We start from the raw sequence: 25,361 nt of genomic DNA on the forward strand, positions 1-25,361 counted from the left end.
ACTTTCAAACATGTAATTTCAAAACATTAGTTACATAGTGGAACAAGAAAATGTGTAATAACATTAGTAATTACACATGTTGAATAACATTCAGCAAGTGAATGTGTATCTACATTCCTTATTCATATTGTGTAGTAACTGATACGCTAAACCCTATTACCATGTAATTACATAGTAACACCTATGTAACTACTTTGTTACTACAGTTATTACTGTGTAGCTACATAGTTATAGGGGCAACTTAATGTAAAGTGTTAACGATTGTTTGGTAACTGAAATGAAAGTCGACCCATTGAAAAAGAAAGTTCACCCATTTCTCCTCTCTCTGTTTTGCAGATTGTGCAGTGAACGTTCACAAGAGTTGTCGGACCCTTCTAGCTGAGTGTAACAGCAGCAAGAACAAGGTATGTGTCCAATGTTCAGCACCCTAAGTACTTTCAAACTTAATTTACTAATTTAGACCTAAATGGCTTGCAGTTACAAGCAAGCATGTCCTTCGTTTTACCAATGCTACCATCTCCATTTGACCAATTGTCTGTCTGGCATGCATGATCCTCTAATATAGGGGTTTCAAACTTGTTTTTGCCCACGGGCCACATTCGCTCTTCACGGAGGTCCAGACGGTCGCATTGAAAATTACTTGCATGTATATTTCCTCGCCGTCAAAGTTAGCAAACATTGTCCGCTATCCATCTTTTTTTGAATTTACGATGCTCCCTGACTATCCAGCTTTCTTTTCGGTGATTCTGAGCAACCTGGAAAGAGGGAAGAAACAGTAGAAATGTACAGTGCCTTCAGAAAGTATTCATACCCCTGGACTTTTTCCACATCTTGTTGTGTTACATCTTGAATTTTAAATGGATGAAATTGCGGAAAAAAAATGTGTCACTGGCCTACACACAATACCCCATAATGTCAAAGTGGAATTATGTTTTTATAAATTTTTACAAATTAATTACAAATGAAAAGCTGAAATGTCTTGAGTCAATAAGTATTCAACCCCTTTGTTATGGCAAGGCTAAATCATTTCAGGAGTAAAAATTAACTTAACAAGTCACAAGTTGCATGGACTTAGTGTTTAACATGATTGTTGAATGACTACCTCATCTCTGTACCCACACATACAATTATCTGTAAGATCCCTCAGTCGAGCAGTGAATTTCAAACACAGATTCAACCACAAAGATCAGGGAGGTTTTCCAATGCCTCGCAAAGAAGGGCACCTATTGGTAGATGGGAAATGGTGAAGTTATTAATTACACTTTGGATGGTGTATCAATAAATCCAGTCACTACAAAGATACAGGCATCCTTCCTAACTCCGTTGCCGGAGAGCAAGGAAACCGCTCAGGGATTTCACCATGAGGCCAAATGGGGACTTTAAAACGGTTAAAGAGTTGAACCTTTAAAAGTCTAAGTCGTTGGGGAAGGGTACTAAGCTAACATATGGAATTGTTTTTATACCATGGATCATTTAGCTATTTGGTTTAGAATTTTAGGAATGCCTTAGGTACAGTACTGTTTTCGAAAGAAAAGAAAAAAAATTTGTCCATTAAAATAACATCAAATTGATCAGAAATACAGTGTAGACATTGTTAATGTTGTAAATGGCTATTGTAGCTCCTGAGTGGCGCAGTGGTCTAAGGCACTGCATCGCAGTGCTAACTGTGCCACTAGAGATCCTGGTTCGAATCCAGGCTCTGTCGCAGCCGGCCGCGACCGGGAGACTCATGGGCGGCGCACAATTGGCCCAGCATCGTCCAGGGTAGGGGAGGGAATGGCCGGCAGGGATGTAGCTCAGTTGATAGAGCATGGCGTTTGCAATGCCAGGGTTGCGGGTTCGATTCCCACGGGGGGGAAGTATAAAAAAAATATGTATTCACTAACTGTAAGTCGCTCTGGATAAGAGCGTCTGCTAAATAACTAAAATGTAAATGTAGCTGGAAACGGCTGATTTTTAATGCAATATCTACATAGGCGTGCAGAGGCCCATTATCAGCAACCATCAGTCCAAGTTAATCCAAGTTTATCATTTTAAAAGGCTAATTGATCATTAGAAAACCCTTTTGCAATTATGTTAACACAGCTGAAAACTGTTGTGCTGATTTAAAGAAGCAATACAACTGTCCTTCTTGAGACTAGTTAAGTATCTGGAGCATCAGCAATTGTGGGTTCGATTACATGCTCAAAATGGCCAGAAACAAATAACTTTCTTCTGAAACTCATCAGTCTATTCTTGTTCTGAGAAATGAAGGCTATTCCATGCGAGAAATTGCCAAGAAACTGAAGATCTCATACAATGCTGTGTACTACTCCCTTCAGAGAACAGCGCAAACTGGTCCAAAAACAGGCGCCTCACAGGTCCTCAACTGGCAGCTTCATTAAATAGTACCTGCAAAACACCAGTCTCAACGTCAACAGTGAAGAGGCGACTCCGGGATGCTGACCAAAGAAAAGGCCATATCTCAGACTGCCCATCTTCATCTTTTATTTTTATTGGCCAGTCTGAGATATGGCTTTTTCTTTCCAACTCTGCCTAGAAGGTCAGCATCCCGGAGTCGCCTCTTCACTGCTGACGTTGAGACTGGTGTACCTGTGAGGCGTCTGTTTCTCAAACTAGACACTCTAATGTATTTGTCCTCTTGCTCAGTTGTGCACCGGGGCCTCGCACTCCTCTTTCTATTCTGGTTAGAGCCAGTTTGCGCTGTTCTGTGAAGGGAGTAGTACACAGCATTGTACGAGATCTTCAGTTTCTTGGCAATTTCTCGCATAGAATAGCCTTAATTTCTCAGAACAAGAATAGACTGACGAGTTTCAGAAGAAAGGTATTTGTTTCTGGCCATTTTGAGCCTGTAATCGAACCCACAATTGCTGATGCTCCAGATACTCAACTAGTCTCAAGAAGGCCAGTTTTATTGCTTCTTTAATCAGCACAACAGTTTTCAGCTGTGCTAACATAATTGCAAAAGGGTTTTCTAATGACAATTAGCCTTTTAAAATTATATACTTGGATTAGCAAACACAACGTGCCATTTGAACACAGGACTGATGGTTGCTGATAATGGGCCTCTGTACGCCTATGTAGATATTCCATTAAAAATCAGCCGTTTGCAGCTGCAATAGCCATTTACAACATTAACAATGTCTACACTGTATTTCTGATCAATATGATGTTATTTTAATGGACAAAAAACAAGGACATTTCTAAGTGACCCCAAACTTTTGAACGGTAGAGTATATAAAAAAAAAAAAATCAAATATTGAATTTGGCCTTTACTGCTATAGACCATAGAAACGCATTGAATATCACATTCATAAATAGCAAAAAATACAGTAAAAAAATGTATCATAAGGAATAAGGTTTTGAAGTATCTGTCCTATAAATAGGAGATATAAGAAAGATCAGGAACTATTTTAGTTGTTTTGGACAGATATTTAACCCCTTATTTTGTTGCCACAAAACTACCTCCATACTTCCGTTCATTTGTATGGGTTACCTTCAGTCCCATGGCACTTGTGGAGCCAAACTGAGAACACCATCGTATTCGTGAGAGTCTCCCCTTTTCACAGTGGGGTCACATTAGTTTTTTAGGCCAAACCACAGACGTTTGTGTGAGAAGACCGATTTTCGGGATATCTCATGGTCTGACAAACACGGCTGTAGCTCGGCCACCTTCGACCGCAAATGCCCATGCAAAAAATCTCTAGCTTAAACTGACGGATTTTGATGGGGATTTTTTTATTATGTTACTTAGATTGACACACTTTTTGTAATAAGACACTAAAGTAAAACTGCAAAAAATGTGCCAAAGAAATTAACTTTGTCCTGAATGCAAAGTGCTGTGTTTGGGGCAAATCCAACACATCACTGAGTACCACTCTTCATATTTTCAAGCACGGTGGTGGTTGCATCATGTTATGGGTATGCTTATCATCGGCCAGGACTTGGGAGTTTGTTAGGAAAAAATTCAATGGAATAGACCTAAGCACAGGTAAAATCCTATATGAAATGCTGGTTCAGTCTGCTGTCCAACAGACACTGAGACAAATTTACCTTTCAGCAAGACAATAACCTAAAACACAAGGCCAAATATACACTGGGTTTGCTTACCAAGACGACATTGAATGTTCCTGAGTGGCATAGTTACAGTTTTGACTTAAATCGTCTTGAAAATCTATGGCAAGACTTGCAAATGGCTGTCTAGCAATGATCAACAACCAATTTAACAGAGCTTGAAGAATTTAAAAAATAATGTGCAAAATTGTACAAACCAGCTGTGCGAAATTCTTAGAGATTTACCCAGAAAGACTCACAGCTGTAATCGCTGCCAAAGGTGATTCTAACTTGTATTGACTCGGGGGTGTGAATACCTATGTAAATGAGATATTGTTGTAGTTAGTTTTCAATAAATGTGCAAACATTTCCAAAAACATGTTTTCACTTTGTCATTATGGGGCATTGTGTGTAGATGTGTGAGGGGGAAAAATAAATTTTATAAATTTTGAATTCAGGCTTTAATACAAAATGTGGAATAAGTCAAGGGGTATGAATACTTTCTGAAGGCAGTGTAGGTACAATATAATTTCTACATGGTTTAGATTTGGTTTTAGTCAGTTCAATGTAGACTGAGGTTGTTTAAAAAAAAAAAAAAAAAATACATGTATCCAAAAGGTCCTCATTGCTGCTCATCAAAATTAGCTTACATTTAGGCTATTTGTTTAGATGTGTATTTTACACTATGTTGGTATAAAAAAAAATGGAGTATAATGCTTATATGGAAATCATCCCAAATACATGTTCATGTCATCTTCACCAATCAACTGCATCACACTTAAAAAACTTCCAACACCGATTTCTGGCTAGCTATGCCACCATCTTATCCGAATGAGAGTTAGCGCTTAACAAAAAAAAAAATCTAAACCCGAAAAGGACCACTTCTAAATATTATTACAATTTTAGTCATTTAGCAGACGCTCTTATCCAGAGCGACTTACAGTTAATGAGTGCATACAGTGAGGGAAAAAAGTATTTGATCCCCTGCTGATTTTGTACATTTGCCCACTGACAAAGAAATGATCAGTCTCTAATTTTCATGGTAGGTTTATTTGAACAGTGAGAGACAGAATAACAACAACAAAAATCCAGAAAAACGCATGTCAAAAATGTTATAAATTGACTTGCATTTTAATGAGGGAAATAAGTATTTGACCCCTCTGCAAAACATGACTTAGTACTTGGTGGCAAAACCCTTTTTGGCAATCACAGAGGTCAGACGTTTCTTGTAGTTGGCCACCAGGTTTGCACACATCTCAGGAGGGATTTTGTCCCACTCCTCTTTGCAGATCTTCTCCAAGTCATTAATGTTTTGAGGCTGACGTTTGGCAACTCGAACCTTCAGCTCCCTCCACAGATTTTCTATGGGATTAAGGTCTGGAGACTGGCTAGGCCACTAAATGCAAATCAATTTATAACATTTTTGACACGCATTTTTCTGGATTTTTTTGTTGTTATTCTGTCTCTCACTGTTCAAATAAACCTACCATTACAATTATAGACTCATAATTTCTTTGTCAGTGGGCAAACTTACACAATCAGCAGGGGATCAAATACTTTTTTCCCTCACTGTACATTTTCATACCGCCCCCCCGTGGGAATCGAACCCACAACCCTGGCGTTGCAAGCGCCATGCTCTACCAACTGAGCTACTCGGGGCTACTATGCAGGAAAAACAGCCAAATATATATCCAATTCGGATTTTAGTAACCACATTGTGGGCCTGTTAGAACACATAAATTATGGCAGAATAGACGAATATCCACTTTGTTAGATCAGGTTTTTTGAATGGGCGCCAATGACAGTGTCCTTGTGCTATTCCCAACGGTCTGTGTTCCAATGATCTCTTTCCGCATGCATGCTCACCCTACGGAGTCACAGAGCACTTCTAACCAATAAACCAATGTGTCTAGACTAGAGACAATTATTGAACTGATTTGGCCAATGTAATGTGCTTTGCAATCAGTAAAATTGTTCTGTCTCTCTCTAATTTATCCTGGTCAGTTTTTTTCCTCTGTTAAATAATCCCATGTTTTTCTCCTGATAGAAAGATTATCTGCATAGGACCTCTGCAACAGCATCTCCTAACCTAGGTGAGCAAAACTGACATACACACACACACTTTGACCTTAACAGGTGAAACACTGGAATGATCACACACATAAAGGAGATCTTCCATCTTTGATAGACAGAGAAACCCATAAACATGATCTCTATCTCATGGTCTTATTCCACTGTCACTATTTTTACTTCAGTCCTTATAAAGCCTGTCAAGTGTGATCTGAATTAGACATCAACGCCTTCAGCCCCCTATACCCTCTTCCCCATCTCTCCATTCTCTCTCCCCTCTCCTCCTTGACTTGGCAAATGTGTGGTCTCCAGGACCTGTCTTATTCTGTTTGGAATGCAGACAGTTAGCCTCTTTTTGTTTACCTTCACCATGCTGCCCTGTGATTGGTCAGTCGAGACGATCCCTGTTTTTTGTCTATGGATGCCAGGGAGAGGAGGAGGGAAGGGACAGGGTAGTACAGTGAGGGAAAAAAGTTTTTGATCCCCTGCTGATTTTGTACGTTTGCCCACTGACAAAGAAATTATCAGTCTATAATTGTAATGGTAGGTTTATTTGAACAGTGAGAGACAGAATAACAACAACAAAATCCAGAAAAACACATTTAAAAAATGTTATAAATTGATTTGCATTTTAATGAGGGAAATAAGTATTTGACCCCCTCTCAATCAGAAAGATTTCTGGCTCCCAGGTGTCTTTTATACAGGTAACGAGCTGAGATTAGGAGCACACTCTTAAAGGGAGTGCTCCTAATCTCAGTTTGTTACCTGTATAAAAGACACCTGTCCACAGAAGCAATCAATCAATCAGATTCCAAACTCTCCACCATGGCCAAGACCAAAGAGCTCTCCAAAGATGTCAGGGACAAGATTGTAGACCTACACAAGGCTGGAATGGGCTACAAGACCATCGCCAAGCAGCTTGGTGAGAAGGTGACAACAGTTGGTGCGATTATTCGCAAATGGAAGAAACACAAAATAACTGTCAATCTCCCTCGGCCTGGGGCTCCATGCAAGATCTCACCTCGTGGAGTTGCAATGATCATGAGAATGGTGAGGAATCAGCGCAGAACTACGCAGGAGGATCTTGTCAATGATTTCAAGGCAGCTGGGACCATAGTCACCAAGAAAACAATTGGTAACACACTACGCCGTGAAGGACTGAAATCCTACAGCGCCCGCAAGGTCCCCCTGCTCAAGAACGCACATATACAGGGCCGTCTGAAGTTTGCCAATGAACATCTGAATGATTCAGAGGAGAACTGGATGAAAGTGTTGTGGTCAGATGAGACCAAAATGGAGCTCTTTGGCATCAACTCAACTCGCTGTGTTTGGAGGAGGAGGAATGCTGCCTATGACCCCAAGAACACCATCCCCACCGTCAAACATGGAGGTGGAAACATTATGCTTTGGGGGTGTTTTTCTGCTAAGGGGACAGGACAACTTCACCGCATCAAAGGGACGATGGACGGGGCCATGTACCGTCAAATCTGGGGTGAGAACCTCCTTCCCACAGCCAGGGCATTGAAAATGGGTCGTGGATGGGTATTCCAGCATGACAATGACCCAAAACACACGGCCAAGGCAACAAAGGAGTGGCTCAAGAAGAGGCACATTAAGGTCCTGGAATGGCCTAGCCAGTCTCCAGACCTTAATCCCATAGAAAATCTGTGGAGGGAGCTGAAGGTTCTAGTTGCCAAACGTCAGCCTCGAAACCTTAATGACTTGGAGAAGATCTGCAAAGAGGAGTTGAACAAAATTCCTCCTGAGATGTGTGCAAACCTGGTGGCCAACTACAAGAAATCTCTGACCTCTGTGATTGCCAACAAGGGTTTTGCCACCAAGTACTAAGTCATGTTTTGCAGAGGGGTCAAATATTTATTTCCCTCATTAAAATGCAAATCAATTTATAACATTTTTGACATGCGTTTTTCTGGATTTTTTTGTTGTTATTCTGTCTCTCACTGTTCAAATAAACCTACCATTAAAATTATAGACTGATCATGTCTTTGTCAGTGGGCAAACATACAAAATCAGCAGGGGATCAAATACTTTTTTCCCTCACAGTAGGTGATAAAGGAGGAATCAGGGGTGACAACAACAAGGAGGAAAAGAGGGTAGGAGGGAAGAGGGAAGATAAGAGATGGACAAGGAAGAAGGAAATGAGATGGAGGAGTGGATAAGGATGTTACTGGTCCCTGAGAGTCAAATTAAAGGTGTCCTGCAGCTTCTCATCCAGGCTCCAGTGGGAGGTGGATTAGTGGAGTGCCAAGGTTGTTATGATGACCATTAATGACAGGCAGCCAGGCAGGGGCTGTTCTCACTTAAGTAAAAGTTAATAAAGCATCAAGTTTTTCTTCATATTCGAGATTACACAAGTGGGAGTTCTTGATTTTCCAAAACAGAAACTTTAAAAGAAATGGGGGAAAACAGTAAATCACTAAATCCCAGAAGGAATTTTGATTACATTTGATTGGTTCTGGAGTCATTAGGTTAAACGTTCAGACTACATAGGCAAGTTACCGCAGTCAATTATTGTTTAAAAAAAATCACTCACCTGGTAAAATAAAGGTAACATTAATAAAAAGGCCTAGATCATATTGGCCCTTTTTATAAATATTTTCTCTGTGCAGTGGAAGGTTCTGGTGTTTTCTTCAATGCCAGCGCTATCCTTTTTAAAACCCCGGAAGGAGGCAGCGAGAGGAAGACAGGGTGGTGAAAGTGCAAGGTGATGAGCTTGATACTCCTTTCCAATAAATATTGAGGGTCTTATTCTGGCGACATGATGATCGATGCTTGGCTGCCGTTTGACAAATTAAAAATACTCGCTCTTTTGTCCATAATTATCTCATCATGTAGTCTATACCCTGCACTGTATCTGAGAGCTGTTGGCTAGAGCGCACGTGCCAAGACCAGATTGGGCACATTCGCTGTATAACGCAACATGTTTTGTGACAAAACCATCAGTAGAGTTGAATGCGATGGAAACCCATTTAATTTGTATTTTGTATTCGGTAAATGGGAATTTAATCGCAAAAGTTATTTTTATGTGCACTACGTTATCACGCACAGCCTTTTATCCGCAAGAAGTCCATTTGATGGAAAGACATCTCAGGTGTGAAAATGCGCATACTGTTTTTACGCAGATTTTTTAATATTTGCATGAAAATCTGTCGCCAATTAGATGGAAACCTAGCTAATGTGTCTGATTTTTTTTTTTTTTTACCTGAAAAGTGAGGAAGATACAAGCCACAGTGTTTGAGAGTGAGATAGAGAAAGTATGTGTGTGTGACCAATGAGCAAGCAAGCAAGCTGACAGTCTCTAGAGGTGATAAGGAAGTGAAGATCAGGTCTCCAGGGAACCAGGCATCTACAGTATATTAGACCATTCCCATTAAACCTGGAAGCTTCTAGTTGCCACAGGGTTAGTGTTGTTGTTTGCTCCTTTTTGTTTGGAAGGACCTCCCATTAAATAATGCATGACCGTTACACGTTTAGTCATCACGTTTAGTTGATGAGTTGAAATGGTTTCTTTCTCTGTCCCTTAAAGGATCACTTTATAAAAAATAAAAAAAATTGTGTGTTTGTATTAGTATTTGGCCACTGTTGATATGGTCCCTAAAAGTGTGCATGTCAGCAGTTACATTTTCAAGATAGAGCACAAGTGTGATGATCACACTTTTTTGCTTTTTACTGAAAGTGCTTTATCTTAAAGGGACAATCAGCAGTAGAAACACTAAAAAAAGCCAACTCCCCGCCACTGTTTCGGTAAAAAGGTGAGGGAAGGAACTGGAGAAATGTAACCACTCTCAAACTCATAGACAGAGCTATGGATTCAAGGACTTACCATCCATGATATAAAAATGATTGTTTTAACCATGTATTGAGGTTTGTTTACATTTACTTTGTTTACGTTGGCGTACAGCAAGCTTATATTTTGGGTACTTGAGACATTTGAACTACGCTCATGAGGCATAAGTTATATTCTTCAAGAATCAATGGGTACATATCATTCATTTATAAGTCCATCCAACTGCTGATTGGCCCTTTAAACGTTGCTGCTGGCATGCACAACTTTCTGAGACCATATTAACAGTGGCTTAAATATCAAAATATGTTTTTTTGAGTAAAGTTATCCTTTAACGCCCCAACAGAAAAAAGAGCTCCATACTTTACATTCCCATTTCCGATTTTTGTTTTGTTTTTATGTGGATAGGGCAAAATATGTAGACGCATCATTTTTATTGAGATTAATTAATAATGTTCCCTCGTCAATCAGACTTGTTCCCTGGTGGATGAGGGTTGAAGCTACACTGCTCATCATCAGTAGCAGCAGTCTAGTGGATGAGGGCTGATGTTAGCAGCAGTCTGGTGGATGGGTGATTCTCATGAAACCAGTTTTAACCATGGTAGTAGCAAATTGAGTTAGGAAACCATGATGCATCTGCAACAATCCACTATCATTCTGAAGACTAAGATGCACAGTTTATGGCGCAGTGTTTTATTTTAAATACATTTTAAATTTTTGCCTGAATTTTCTACACTTTGACCCCAAATTCTCATTACCAAAATATACTATTTAACTTTAGAAAAACCTAACTTATTTGAATAAAACACCAAATATGTTGCTGTAGTTTCCATACATCATAAAAATACGTATAAATGTGTATACTAGTTGAAGTTTACATTAAACTATAATATTTATTACGTAAAAGCACAGTGTCTGTGGACATGTTTCTCATTACTGCAACAGTTTTTCAAGTTGCTGTAAAAATGCATTTTTAAAAAATAGTTTTATTCACTCATGATGTAACATCTAGAGGAGAAGTCCTTAGATGAGCACACAAGTTCATTTAATTTCATCACATATTCAGTGCATTCGGAAAGTATTCAGACCCATTCCCTTTTAACACATTTTGTTACGTTACATCCTTATTCTAAAATGTATTAAATACATTATTTTTCTCATCAATCTACACACAATACTCCATAATGACAAAGCGAAAACAGTTTTTTTGAAATAAAAAACAGAAATACCTTATTTACGTAAGTATTGAAACCCTTTGCTATGATATTCGAAATTGAGCTCAGGTGCATCCTGTTTCCATTGATCATCCTTGAGATGTTTCTAAAACTTGATTGGAGTCCACTTGTGGTAAATTCAATTGATTGGACATGATTTGGAAAGGCACACACCTGTCTATATAAGGTCCCACAGTTGACAGTGCATGTCATAGCAAAAACCAAGCAATGAGGTCGAAATAATTGTCGGTAGAGCTCCGAGACAGGATTGTGTCGAGGCACATCTGGGGAAGGGTACCAAAACATTTCTGCAACATTGAAGGTCCCCAAGAACACAGTGGCCTCCATCATTCTTATCTGAGCAATCGGGGGAGAAGGGCCTTGGTCAGGGAGGTGACAAAGGACCCGATGGTCACTGACAGAGCTCCAGAGTTCCTCTGTGGAGATGGGAGAACCTTCCAGAAGGACAACCATCTCTGCAGCACTCCACCAATCAGGCCTTTATGGTAGAGTGGCCAGACGGAAGCCACTCCTCAGTAAAAGGCACATGACAGCCTGCTTGTAGTTTGCCAAATGCACCTAAAGGACTCTCAGACCATGAGAAACAAGATTCTCTGGTCTGGTGAAACCAAGATTGAACTCGTCACGTCTGGAGGAAACCTGGCACCATCCCTACGGTGAAGCATGGTGGTGGCAGCATCATGCTGAGGGGATGTTTTTCAGCGGCATTGACTGAGAGACTAGTCAGGATCAAGGGAAAGATGAACGGAGCAAAGTACAAAGATAACCTTGATGACAACCTGATCCACAGACCTCAGGACTTCAGACCGGGGCAAAGGTTCACCTTCCTACAGGACAACGGGACAAGTCTCAATGTCCTTGAGTGGACCAGCTAGAGCCCGGACTTGAACCCAATCAAACATCTCTGGAGTGACCTGAAAATAGCTGTGCAGTGACACTCCCCATCCAACCTGACAGAGCTTGAAAGGATCTGCAGAGAAGAATGGGAGAACTTGCTTGTAGCGTCATACCCAAGAAGACTCAAGCCTGTAATCGCTGCCAAAGGTGCTTCAACAAAGGACTGAGTAAAGGGTCTGAATACTTATGTAAATGTGATATTGTGACATAAAAACCGTTTTTTGTTTTTTCATTATGGGGTATTTTGTTTAGATTGAGGGGAAAAAATGATTTAATCCATTTCAGAATAAGGCTGTAACATAACAACATGTAGAAAAGGTCAAGGGGTCTGAATACTTTCTGAATGCACTGTAGGCCTTCAGAATGAGGATCTTATCCCTTTAAGACATTTATCCTTCTCGTTACCGAAATGACTAAAAAGCTCAAATTGGGAAAAATGTAAAGAACCATTACCTTACCAACATGGAGGCATGAATGGGCTTTAGTGACGTGGTCAATTGTTTGCTGACTCATAATGGCTTTCAATTGTGCTATTGTGTGTGTGTTTTCTCGTTATTTCAAATCAAATCAAATCAAATCAAATCAAATTTTATTGGTCACATGCGCCGAATACAACAAGTGCAGACATTACAGTGAAATGCTTACTTACAGCCCTTAACCAACAGTGCGTTTATTTTAAACAAAAAAAGTAAGAATAAAACAACAACAAAAAAAAGTGTTGAGAAAAACAAAGAGCAGAAGTAAAATAAAGTGACAGTAGGGAGGCTATATATACAGGGGGGTAACGGTGCAGAGTCAATGTACTTATTTGGTACATAATGTTTCTGCCACCGTCTATTGTGACCGAAAAGAGCTTCTGGATATCAGGACAGCGATTACTCACCTCGTACTGGACGAAGATTTTTTCTTTACTTCAGACACCCGACAAGGCCCAAATCCACATAATTCGCATGAAGAAGAGACAGAGATATCAGGGATGTAGGTCGGGGTGCCTTGTAAGGATCCGACGGCGAGTGGGTAGTCTGCCTCTACCATCAGTCCTATTAGCCAACGTACAATCATTGGATAATAAAATGGATGAGCTCCGATCAAGAATATCCTACCAACGGGACATTAAAAACTGTAATATCTTATGTTTCACAGAGTCGTGGCTGAACGACGACATGGATAACATACAGCTGGCAGGGTTTTCGGTGCATCGGCAAGATAGAACAGCTGCCTCTGGTAAGACCAGGGGTGGCGGTCTGTGTATATTTGTAAATAACAGCTGGTGCACGAAATCTAATATTAAGGAAGTCTCAAGGTTTTGCTCACCTGAGGTAGAGTATCTCATGATAAGCTGTAGACCACACTATTTACCAAGAGAGTTTTCGTAGCTGTCTATTTACCACCACAAACCGATGCTGGCACTAAGACCGCACTCAACGAGCTGTATAAGGCCATAAGCAAACAAGAAAATGCTCATCCAGAGGCGGCACTCCTGGTGGCCGGGGACTTTAATGCAGGGAAACTTAAATCCGCTTTTACCTCATTTCTACCAGCATGTTAAATGTGCAACCAGAGGAAAAAAAACTCTAGACCACCTTTACTCCACATACAGAGATACGTACAAAGCGCTCCCTCGCCCTCCATTTGGCAAATCTGACCATAATTCTATCCTCCTGATTCCTGCTTACAAGCAAAAACTAAAGCTGGAAGTACCAGTGACTCGCTCAATACAGAAGTGGTCAGATGACGCAGATGCTAAGCTACGGGACTGTTTTGCTAGCACAGACTGGAATATGTTCCGGGATTCTTCCGATGGCATTGAGGAGTACACCACATCAGTCACTGGCTTCATCAATAAGTGCATCGATGACGTCGTCCCCACAGTGACTGTACGTACATGCCATGGATTACAGGCAACATCCGCACTGAGCTAAAGGGTAGAGCTGCCGCTTTCAAGGAGCGGGACTCTAACCCGGACGCTTGAGAGCATCAGCTGTTCCGGACGACTGTGTGATAACGCTCTCCGTGACCGATGTGAGTAAGACCTTTAAACAGGTAAACATTCACAAGGCCGCAGGAAAAGACGGATTACATTTACATTTACGTCATTTAGCAGACACTCTTATCCAGAGCGATTTACAAATTGGTGCATTCACCTTATAGCCAGTGGGATAACCACTTTACAATATGTTTTATTTTTTTGGGGTGGGGTAAGGGGGGGTAGAAGGATTACTTTATCCCATCCCAGAGGTGGGGTTTCAAGTGTCTCCGGAAGGTGGTGAGTGACTCCGCTGTCCTGGCGTCGTGAGGGAGTTTGTTCCACCATTGGGGTGCCAGAGCAGCGAACAGTTTTGACTGGGCTGAGCGGGAACTGTGCTTCCGCAGAGGTAGGGGGGCCAGCAGGCCAGAGGTGGATGAACGCAATGCCCTCGTTTGGGTGTAGGGACTGATCAGAGCCTGAAGGTACGGATTACCAGGACGTGTACTCCGAGCATGCGCTGACCAACATGCAATTGTCTTCACTGACATTTTCAACCTGTTCCTGACTGAGTTTGTAATACCAACATGTTTCAAGCAGACCACCATTGTCCCTGTGCCAAAGAACACTAAGGTAACCTGCCTAAATGACTACCGACCCGTAGCACTCACGTCTGTAGCCATGAAGTGCTTTGAAAGGCTGGTCATGGCTCACAGCAACACCAATATCCCGGAAACCCTAGACCCACTCCAATTTGCGTACCACCCCAACAGATCCACAGATGATGCAATCTCTATTGCACTCAACACTGCCCTTTCCCACCTGGACAAAAGGAACACCTATGTGAGAATGCTATTCATTGACTACAGCTCAGCGTTCAACACCATAGTGCCCTCAAAGCTCATCACTAAGCTAAGGACACTGGGACTAAACTCTGCAACTGGATCCTGGACTTCCTGACGGGCCGCCCCCAGGTGGTAAGGGTAGGTAACAACACATTTGCCACGCTGATCCTTAACACGGGGGCCCCTTAGGGGTGCGTGCTCAGTCCCCTCCTGTACTCCCTGTTCACCCATGACTGCATGGTCAGAGACATGGCCGTGTGGTGCCAGGATAACAACCTCTCCCTCAACGTGATCAAGACAAAGGAGATGATTGTGGACTACAGGAAAAGGAGTACCGAGCACACCCACATTCTCATTGACGGGGCTGTAGTGGAGCAGGTTGAGAGCTTCAAGTTCCTTGGTGTCCACATCACCAACAAACTACCATGGTCAAAACACACCAAGACAGTCGTGAAGAAGGCACGATAAAGCCTATTCCCCCTCAGGAGACTGAAAAGATTTGGCATGGGTCCTCAGATCCTCAAAAAGGTTCTACAGCTGCACCATCGAGAGCATCCTGACTGGTTGCATCACCGCCTGGTCTCCGACCGCAAGTCACTACAGAGGGTAGTGTGTCTGGCCCAGTGCATCACTGGGGCCAAGCTTCCTGCCATCCAGGACCTCTATACCAGGCTGTGTCAGAGGAAAGCCCTAAAAATTGCCACCCTAGTCATAGACTGTTCTCTCTGCTACCGCACGGCAAGCGGTACCGGAGCGCCAAGTCTAGGTCCAAAATGCTTCTTAACAGCTTCTACCCCCAAGCCATAAGTCTCCTGCACAGCTAATCAAATGGTTACCAGGACTATTTGCATTGCACCCCACCCCCCACACACACACCTCTTTTTACGCTACTGCTACTCTCTGTTTATTATCTATGCGTAGTCACTTTACCTCTACCCACATGTACATATTACCTCAATTACCTCTACTAACCTGTGCCCCCGCACATTGACTCTGTACCAGTACCCCCTGTATATAGCCTTGCTACTGTTATTTTACTGCTGCTCTTTAATTATTTGTTATTTTTCAGTTTTTCTTCTTTTTTTATTTTGACTTATCTATTTGTTACGTAACTCTTATTTTTCTTTCAATCTGCATTTTTGGTTAAGGGCTTGTAAGTAAGCATTTCACAGTAAGGTCTACACCTGTTGTATTCGGCGCATGTGACAAATACAATTTTATTTTATTTTATTTGCCTCCTATTACTTGCAGATTGAGCTAAGGGCCTCTCATTGCTGAAACGCATGTCTCATTACCGCATAATTTTTAGGTCTGTAATGAGAACCTTAATTTCAGTAATAATGATAAGCAAATTCTAATTTATAGTCAATGGGTGTGCTGTGCTGGTAACTTGAATTGTTTACTAGGACCACTGCTTACACCAATTTGTATAGAGTTTTTGTAAAACATCAGTTATTTGATTATGTAGGTTGTCAAGAAATATGAAAAATGGGTGTGTTAACCCGATTTAATTCAGCCACAATCTGGAGTTGGAGTAACCATGCCACTTAGATGATATTCCCCATTTTGACATGTGTACCTGTTTTAACACTTGCCTATACTGTTGTTTTTATATCCCAAGACAGTTTTTGGTTCTTATCCCACATATTTAGATACTTTATAGGCATATCATGTTATGCCATTTGCCCATAGGATCCCATTCAATTTAGAAATACATCTAAAATAACTTAGAACCACACGTATCCATGTCCCAATACACCAACATTAACTCTAAAGACCTTGGAGAAATTACTTTTTCAGAAAAAGTCACTTTTTTTTATGCACATAAAGTGTTGGTTTCATGAGCTGAAATGAAAGGACACAGACATTTTCCATATGCACAAAAAGCTTATTTATCTAATTTGTTTACATCCCTGTTAGTGAGCATTTCTCCTTTGCCAAGATAATCCATCCACTTAACAGGTGTGGCATATCAAGAAGCTTGATCATTACACAGGTGCACCTCACAGGTGCACCTTGTGCTGGGGACAATAAAAGGCCACTCTAAAATGTGCAGTTTTGTCACACAACACAATGCCACAGATGTCTCATGTTTTGAGGGAGAGTGCAAGTGGCATGCTGATTGCAGGAATGTCCACCAGAGCTGTTGCCAGATAATTGTATGTCCATTCCTCTACCATAAGCCGCCTCCAACATCATTTTAGAGAATTTGGCAGTATGTCCAACCGGCCTCAAAACCACAGACCACGTGTAACCACGCCAACCATTGAGCATGTTTGGGATGCTCTGGATATCCAGCAACTTCGCACAGCCATTGAAGGAGAGTGGGCCACAATCAACAGCCTGATCAACTCTGTGCGAAGGAGATGAGTCGCGCTGCATTAGGCAAATGGTGATCACACCAGATACTGACTGGTTTTCTGATCCACGCTCCTACCTTGTTTTAAAGTATCTGTGACCAACAAAGATGCATTTCTGTATTCCAAGTCATGTGTAATCCATATATTAGGGCCTAATGAATTTATTTAAATTGACTGATTTCTTTATATAAACTGTAACTCAGTGAAATCTTTGAAATTGTTGCACGTTGCATTTATATTTTTGTTCAGTGTATATTTGTTTTCAGTATTATGTGTAACTCAGGCCTTTTCATTAGGGGAGCAATGTTTAAAAAATATACATTTATTTGTTTATTACTTTTTCGGACTTCGAAAACTGTGGTAATTATAATTTTTGCGTTGGTAGTTGTGGAAATTCTGGTGAAATGCATAATATCTGATCAATAAACTTAACAATAATTATGAAATAGATACATACAGATCCTAATCTTAGTGATCCAAGAGGAATTATGGTGGAAAATGTTTCTTTTTGCCAAACTGCTCATCCTCAGTAGCAGCAGTCTGGTAGGTGAGGGTTGAACCTACACTGCTCATCCTCAGTAGCAGCAGTCTGGTAGGTGAGGGTTGAACCTACACTGCTCATCCTCAGTAGCAGTAGTCTGGTGGGTGAGGGTTGAACCTACACTGCTCATCCTCAGTAGCAGCAGTCTGGTAGGTGAGGGTTGAACCTACACTGCTCATCCTCAGTAGCAGCAGTCTGGTAGGTGAGGGTTGAATCTACACTGCTCATCCTCAGTAGCAGCAGTCTGGTAGGTGAGGGTTGAATCTACACTGCTTATCTTCAGTAGCAGCAGTCTGGTAGGTGAGGGTTGAACCTACACTGCTCATCCTCAGTAGCAGCAGTCTGGTAGGTGAGGGTTGAATCTACACTGCTTATCTTCAGTTGCAGCAGTCATCTGAAGAGCAGCAGGACTCTGACTGACAGACACCTGTGTTCTCATCTCCCCTCCTGCTTGTTAGTCTCTGCCTATTATCACACACCCCAGCCCCCGCAGGAAACAGAGAGGTGGAGGTGGAGAGAGAGGGAGATCGTGGGGAGGGGGAGGGAGCGGGGAAGAGAAAGAGCGAGAGAGATGTAAAAAGAACGAGAGAGAGAGAGAGAGAAAAGGAAAGGGGCATGCGTGACCTCTAGAATGTACTAGATCAGGAGTCGGGTGGGCATATAAAGCCATGTGTGTCTCGGTCTCCGTGCCTACAGTGCGAGCAGCAGCATCACCTCTACTCCTGCGACACAGACCGACACTATGGAGCTAGAGGTTAACAAGGGGGTTGGTCGGGCCAGACCTACCCAACGTAGGGTCAATGTCTGGGGGCCCTCCTGGGGTCTGTCTGGCCGTCTGGGGGTCCGGGTGCTGATGCACAGAGACCACCTCACCTGTCGCTTCCTGCAGGGTTCTCTGCCTCGCGCCTGGCTGCAGCGTTACTGGGGCAAGCAGCGCTTTAACCATCTCTCATCCTCCTCTTCATCCTCCTCTCGTCTTTTCCCAGCCCTGAGGGAGTGGGATCAGGACAAGTCCTCGCCGGCCCCTGATGGCCCCTCCGGCTCGCCGCAAGTCCCAGGCATGACCCTCACCCCGCGGGGACCCAGTGCTCAGCCTGCCGCCTCCAACAGCTCTTCCTCCAGCCACAGTCACACTGCTGGAGCCAGCCTCAACCTCAACCACAGCCACAACAGCAGCTCTGGGTTAGTACAAACAACAGCTAGCCACCTGACCAATCAGTCAGGTAGGCTACATAAGCTAGCCGCTGGTCAATAGCAGTGTATTGACCACCGCTATGTAGGCTATACCATTGTCATAATAGACTGTAGTTATAGACACTATACCACTGCCCTAAATCATCTGTATAGACTCTATACCACTGCTCTGTATAATTGAATTTACCATCCAATAGAGGAAGCTGCATAGGATGCCTTTGTCTTGGTCTCATTGTCTTTCAATGTTAGTTTTTAAACAAATACATTTTACCTTTAAGTGAAAAGATTCTGGTGGTTGTGTTGCATGTAAATCTAGGCTATTTATACATTATTTCCTTCCAGCTAAAGAGCTGGTTTTGGCTCTAGATTTTCTACATGTCTGTGATGTGTTATTAATAGGTGACCATGCTGCAGCTAACTGTCAGGTGCATTTTGCAGCTCTTTTGATTTGAGGCGAGACAGAGCTTAAAACAGCCAGCGCTATCATCGTGCTGTCGTAGACAGGGCATCTTGCAGGCAGGCTGCGGAAGGCATGTAGCTGTGTCTTTGCCATCTGTGGTAGTATCTCTCAGCACCTATGCCACTTTAGTAAGCTGTGTCTTTCTCTCCTATGCCAGTGGTGGTGTTTTAGTGTATCTGTGTCTTGTGGTAGTTGTATAGTCTCAGGACAGTATGCCATTCAGGACCTCTGTATTGTAGCTGTGTCTGTAGTGTTAGTGTTTTAGTAGTCTTGTAGTCTCTCAGTATGTTCAGTATGTACGCCACTCTGGACCTGTGGCGCTCCTCTTTCAGATCCCTCCCAGGGGACATGGACGAGACGGACAGCCTCCGCTTCGGGATCAAGCGCTTCAACGAGGACGCGGTGTCTCTGGCCCCTTCCACCACTGACTCCATCATCGTAGAGGGTGAGTGGGTTAGGGAGGGAGCTGCTCGTTAGAGCTTAGATACATGAGAGAGAGTACCGTACAGCCAGGTGGGCAGGCTTTTTGAGCAGCCAATTAGTAGAATCAGGTGTGCTAGATTAGGGTTGGAGAGAGAGCCTGCAGGAGGGTAGCTCTCCAAAAGGAGGGTTGTGCAACGCTGTTGTCATAGGTTATGAGACGGGTTATGTGGCTGACATATAGAGAGCGTGGGCTGTTGGGAGAGAGATGGGACCTCACCCAGTTTCATTAAGCTGGAGTGTGTGAGAGAGACTGTATGATTATCCCAGGTTGTCTAGCAGTGATGTAGCTAGTGCTGCTACAGCAGAAAGACAAAACGGTCATCCACCCAGACTACAGGAGATCAGTATGTGTTGTTAGTGGTCATAGCCACTAATCATAGCGTAGGATTATTATTTATTAATTGCACATATTGGTAAATCATATGATGTGACATTAACGAACATCACCTATTGAACGCAATTAAAATACATTTGAGTTGTGCTGCTTACACACACACACTAATCCTAATTATTTGAGTTGAGTTGTGCTACACACACACATACACACACACAGTCACACTGCTGCAGCCAGCCTCAACCTCAACACTAATCCTGAGCCGTGCCGTGCTGTTCCGTGCCCCTCCCCTCCCCCAGATGCGTACTACTCTGCGGTTCGAGCTGATCTGGAGTCAGATGCCCAGGACTTGGATGTGGAGTCATGGAGCCTGGCTGTGGACCAACAGTACCTGAAGAAACACACCAAGGAGATGGTCAAGAGACAGGACGTCATCTACGGTCAGTTTGTCATACATGGTCTTTTGATGTCTTATAAAAAATAAATTATACATTTTGTTACATTTGTCGTGTTTTATGTAGGCTTTCATTGTGTTTTTATAGTTATATCTGTGGTTAAGTTTAGAATTAGAAGGTGAATTATGAGAATGGAGAACCTCAACTCTCAATGTCAATTGTTCCATTTATCTCTTTGTCTGGATCTACAATCAATAATGGAGTCCGGTGGATGAAAAGCAAATTCCTGTAAAAGGCTAATTAGATGTTGAACCCCCTGTCTGTGTCTGTCTGTCGTTCTGTCTATTTATCCCAACAGAGTTGATGCAGACAGAGATGCATCACGTACGGACCCTGAAAATCATGCTGCATGTGTACGTGAGGGAGCTGAAAGAGCACCTTCAGATGGATGAGCGGTGTCTGGACTGTCTGTTCCCGCGCCTGGAGAGCCTGCTGGAGCTGCACACACACTTCCTTTCCCGCCTCAAAGAGCGGCGCCGAGACGCCATGCAGCCCGGCAGCGACAAGAACTACAACATACAGAGACTCGCTGACATCCTTACCACACAGGTAGAGACACCACACACACACACAGTGTTACACACACTTTCTCTAATTCTGTCTCACCCTCACACACACAGTGACTTGTATTTTTCCCCTATTTGCAGGTAGAGAAAAATTAATTCAGACGCTGTATACCAATTACCTTGACTGTTTTCCTCTCTGCCTCCTTGCCTTTTATAAGGGAAAATAAGATATAGAAAACATTAAAAACACCTGCTCTTTAAATGACAGACTGACCAGGTGAATCCAGGTTAAAGCTATGATCCCTTATTGATATCACTTGTTAAATCCACTTCAGTCAGTGTAGATGAAGGGGAGGAGATTGGTTAAAGAATGATTTTTAAGCCTTGAGACAATTGAGACATGGATTGTGTGTGTGCCATTGAGCGTGAATGGGCAACAATAGATTTAAGTGCCTTTGAATGGGGTATGGTAGTAGGTGCAGGCACACTGGTTTGAGTGTGTCAAGAATTGCAACGCTGCTGGGTTTTTCATGCTCAACAGTTTCCCGTGTGTATCAAGAATAGGACATCCAGCCAACTTGACACAACTGTGGGAAGCATTGGAGTCAACATGGGCCAGCATCCCTGTGGAACGCTTTCAACACCTCTAATCTATGCCCGACAAATTGAGGCTGTTCTGAGGGCAAAAGGGGGTGCAACTTAATATTAGTAAGGTGTTCCTAATGTTTTGTACACTCAGTGAACCTGTCAGAGATTGCCGGAGTCTGGTGTAGTGGTCTCGAGTGGCGCAGTGGTCTAAGGCACTGCATCGCAGTGCTAGCTGTGCCACTAGAGATCCTGTTTCGAATACAGGCTCTGTCGTAGCCGGCCGCGACCGGGAGACCCATGGGGCGGCGCACAATTGGCCCAGCGTCGTCCAGGGTAGGGGAGGGAATGGCCGGCAGGGATGTAGCTCAGTTGGTAGAGCATGGCGTTTGCAACGCCAGGGTTGTGGGTTCGTTTCCCACGGGGGGCCAGTATGAATAAAAAAATTAATAAATACAATTTAAAAAAATAAAGAATGCACTCACTAACTGTACATTGCTCTGGATAAGAGCGTCTGCTAAATGACTGACTAAAATGTAAAATGGTCAAAGTCTGTGATTACACAGGCAGCCCAATTCTGATCTTTTGCCCAATTATGGGCAAATTATCTGGTCTGATTGGTCAAAGACCAATTGGTGGCAAAAGATCAGAATTGGCTGCCTGTGTAAACACAGCCTAAGCTGCTGACTCCGGATCACATATGCCCCCTCTGGCGACGGGGGTTCGAGCCCCGTCTCGGCCACGCTCTATGCCCCTACTATCAGTCTCCCTCTCTATAAAAAATCCTTACAATTAAAAACTTGTCAGTGAAAGGAGGTGATCAGAGGAGCCTGGGAAGACGCTCTAACAATACTGAGACAGTTCTCATCCTTGTCTCCTCTCCTTTCCAGTTTTCAGGTGAGTTAGGGGAACGGATGAAGGAGAGCTATGGTGATTTTTGTAGCCACCACACAGAGGCTGTCAATTACTACAAGGAGCAGCTGCACAACAACAAGAAGTTCCAGAACCTCATACGGGTAAGTTGTTATTGCTTCCATTACTATAGTAGAGACATTGACAAAAATCCTGTCCAGCTGTCCAATCCACCATGTGCTAACTTAAAGAGGATAGGAAACATTAATGACAGTAGGTTATTTAAGAACATATGAGACTTTTTCAAATTCAGCTATTGTGGCCTCCTGTGTGTAACCAGAGATATTTATTGATTGCACTACATGGTCTATGAACTGTGTATAAAATATGTAGCTTTTCCTTCCAGAAAATCAACAATTTGTCCATTGTGAGAAGATTAGGAGTGACAGAGTGTATTCTACTGGTGACTCAGCGCATCACGAAGTACCCAGTGCTGGTGGAACGCATTGTGCAGAACACAGAAGGTAAGGAAACAGACGCTTTATGTCTTGGCCCGATCCCGACTTAGGAATTTATGTCTTTCCTACGCACATCTTTCCTACGCACTTCTCAGTATTTGGTATTCTGACTTACCTTATTCAGTCGCGTAACGTGCTATGCAGGTGTGGCTACCTTGCGCTGTGAATACATTTCATTCAACCGCTGAAAACCCTCCCACTTGCTGGCCAACAGATTTTCTTGTGGAGTTTTTATTCAGTGGAGTTTTCAGTACATTTGTCTTAAGACATCCCTTTAAATATGGTGTAGCTTGAATTATAATTTTGTCGACAGACTCAATAGAATACATTGAGACAACTGCTTCAGAATATATGGATCAATGAAAGAATGCCATCTCTTCATCTCCGTTTCAGCACCAACTGGTAGATTTAAAAATACTCTGATCTTGTAGATTATTTAGGCACATTTTAGGGTTAATGAAAGTATGTATGAATCATAAAACAGATTTGGAGAGCCTTTACACACAAAAATATTGATGAATAAAAAAATAGCGGTTTGATTCATCCTGAAAGTTGTCAATTTCAAGTTCAATCCATTAAATATTGGAAGGTGGGGGAAAAAGTGTACAATAGAGGTTGAACAATAGTCCTATAAACCTACCCTAATTCTCACTAATCATGGAACTGTATGATGGGTCCAGTCGTAGGGAACCGTGCGCCAGGCTCCAGGTTTAACCTGCTACGTGAGTTCCATAATGATTCAAATAGGCTACATGTCCCAAATTATTGCACAACGTTAGCCTAATATGATCCACTAATGCTAGCGACTCTCAGGAACAACTTACACTGATGTGACAGAGGAAAGAAAGGTAAACGGCATGGAATGATGCAAAATGTAAGCTACGAATTGAAGAAAATGAACACTAAAGTGACAGTTATACATTTACATTTACGTCATTTAGCATACGCTCTTATCCAGAGCGACGTACAAATTGGTGCATTCAATAAAACATTTTTTTTTGGGGGGTAGAAGGATTACTTTATCCTATCCCAGGTGTTCCTTAAAGCGGTGGGGTTTCAAATGTCTCCGGAAGGTGGTGAGTGACTCCGCTGTCCTGGCGTCGTTATAAATGTATGTGGCGCCCGATGGTGGCTAATATTTAACATGATACAAATTGTAAAATAAAACGGAGAAAAGCCCTGGCATAGGCTTTAATTTAAACATTCTAAAGCGCATACATCTACTCGGCAGGTTCAGCCCTACAGAAGCCTATAGCTTGGGTGTCCAAATTTCATCCATGCAAATTATGAGGGCTCACAATAAAAAATTTGAATAACAGCACAGCTGTTTATAGCCTATTTCCCTGTGGAAAAGGGGCCGTAATACATGTAATGTTGATATGATTTTCAGTTTGCTTCCATATGACTTGTTTTCACATTCATCTCCTGGGATCATAAGGAAAACTCATCTAAAACAATTCCTATGTGTATTTACAATCCCCTTTTTCAAATGTATTACTCATTTACCTAGCTCCTATCAATAGCTCTTATCCATTTATAAGTTACAGTGCATGGAGAATGCTGTTATTTCTATTGGAACTGGTAGGTTCTCTAAACCTTATTCATGGTTTCCTCACTTGTAAAGGTGGTGGAATGAAGTCAGTCAGAATACAGCGTATCTGTAGACACACTGCCGCCACACCTTCATTCGGTTTCCATGCTATTCTCATGCTTAAGTTCAAGGTCATAGAGAGAAAGGGCATAAAGGGAATTACGTTCCTTTTACGTGCGCTTAACTCAGGTCGTAATTGGGGCCCCATGTCTTTCCCCTCGCTAGCTCTGGAAGGTTTAGGCCCAACTTGCTGTTAAGGACTTTGTGGCAGGAACTTGAAGGACTGTTGGAATAGAAAGAATAACATTATTTCTCCCTAACGTTCAGAGATGGCCTATTGCAATGAACATTGGCCAGCGTACTATCACAAGGTAATCTCTCGTTAAACCGTCAATAAAAAATGGATATCACCCGCACAGCTGATCTCAATTGCAACCATCACTGGCCACTGATTTACCGCTCCATAACTCTTAGCCTAAAGCGGTGTTTGTCAGACCATGAGACATCCCTAAAATCGGTCTTCTCACAAAAACGTCTGTGGTGTCCAAACGGTTTGGCCTACAAAGTACAGGATGGGGTTCTCCGTTTTGCTCTAGGACGCCTACAAGCCT

General features: G+C 42.4%; 1 protein-coding gene across 1 annotated transcript in view; it reads left to right on the forward strand.

Moving 5' to 3' along the window:
• Window positions 1–25,361, forward strand: part of LOC121540394 (rho guanine nucleotide exchange factor 18-like) — an 86,987-nt gene that overhangs the window by 24,296 nt on the left and 37,330 nt on the right. The window contains exons 2-9 of the mRNA XM_045207740.1: window positions 337–404; window positions 6,101–6,146; window positions 18,759–18,954; window positions 19,759–19,871; window positions 20,543–20,683; window positions 20,997–21,247; window positions 22,680–22,805; window positions 23,048–23,165. Coding sequence (XP_045063675.1) covers window positions 18,833–18,954; window positions 19,759–19,871; window positions 20,543–20,683; window positions 20,997–21,247; window positions 22,680–22,805; window positions 23,048–23,165 — 871 coding nt within the window. The 5' untranslated portion in view covers window positions 337–404; window positions 6,101–6,146; window positions 18,759–18,832. The remainder of the gene's footprint in view (window positions 1–336; window positions 405–6,100; window positions 6,147–18,758; window positions 18,955–19,758; window positions 19,872–20,542; window positions 20,684–20,996; window positions 21,248–22,679; window positions 22,806–23,047; window positions 23,166–25,361) is intronic.

The sequence above is a fragment of the Coregonus clupeaformis genome, chromosome 26 (assembly GCF_020615455.1).
Source record: "Coregonus clupeaformis isolate EN_2021a chromosome 26, ASM2061545v1, whole genome shotgun sequence".
Classification (NCBI taxonomy): Eukaryota; Metazoa; Chordata; class Actinopteri; order Salmoniformes; family Salmonidae; genus Coregonus; species Coregonus clupeaformis.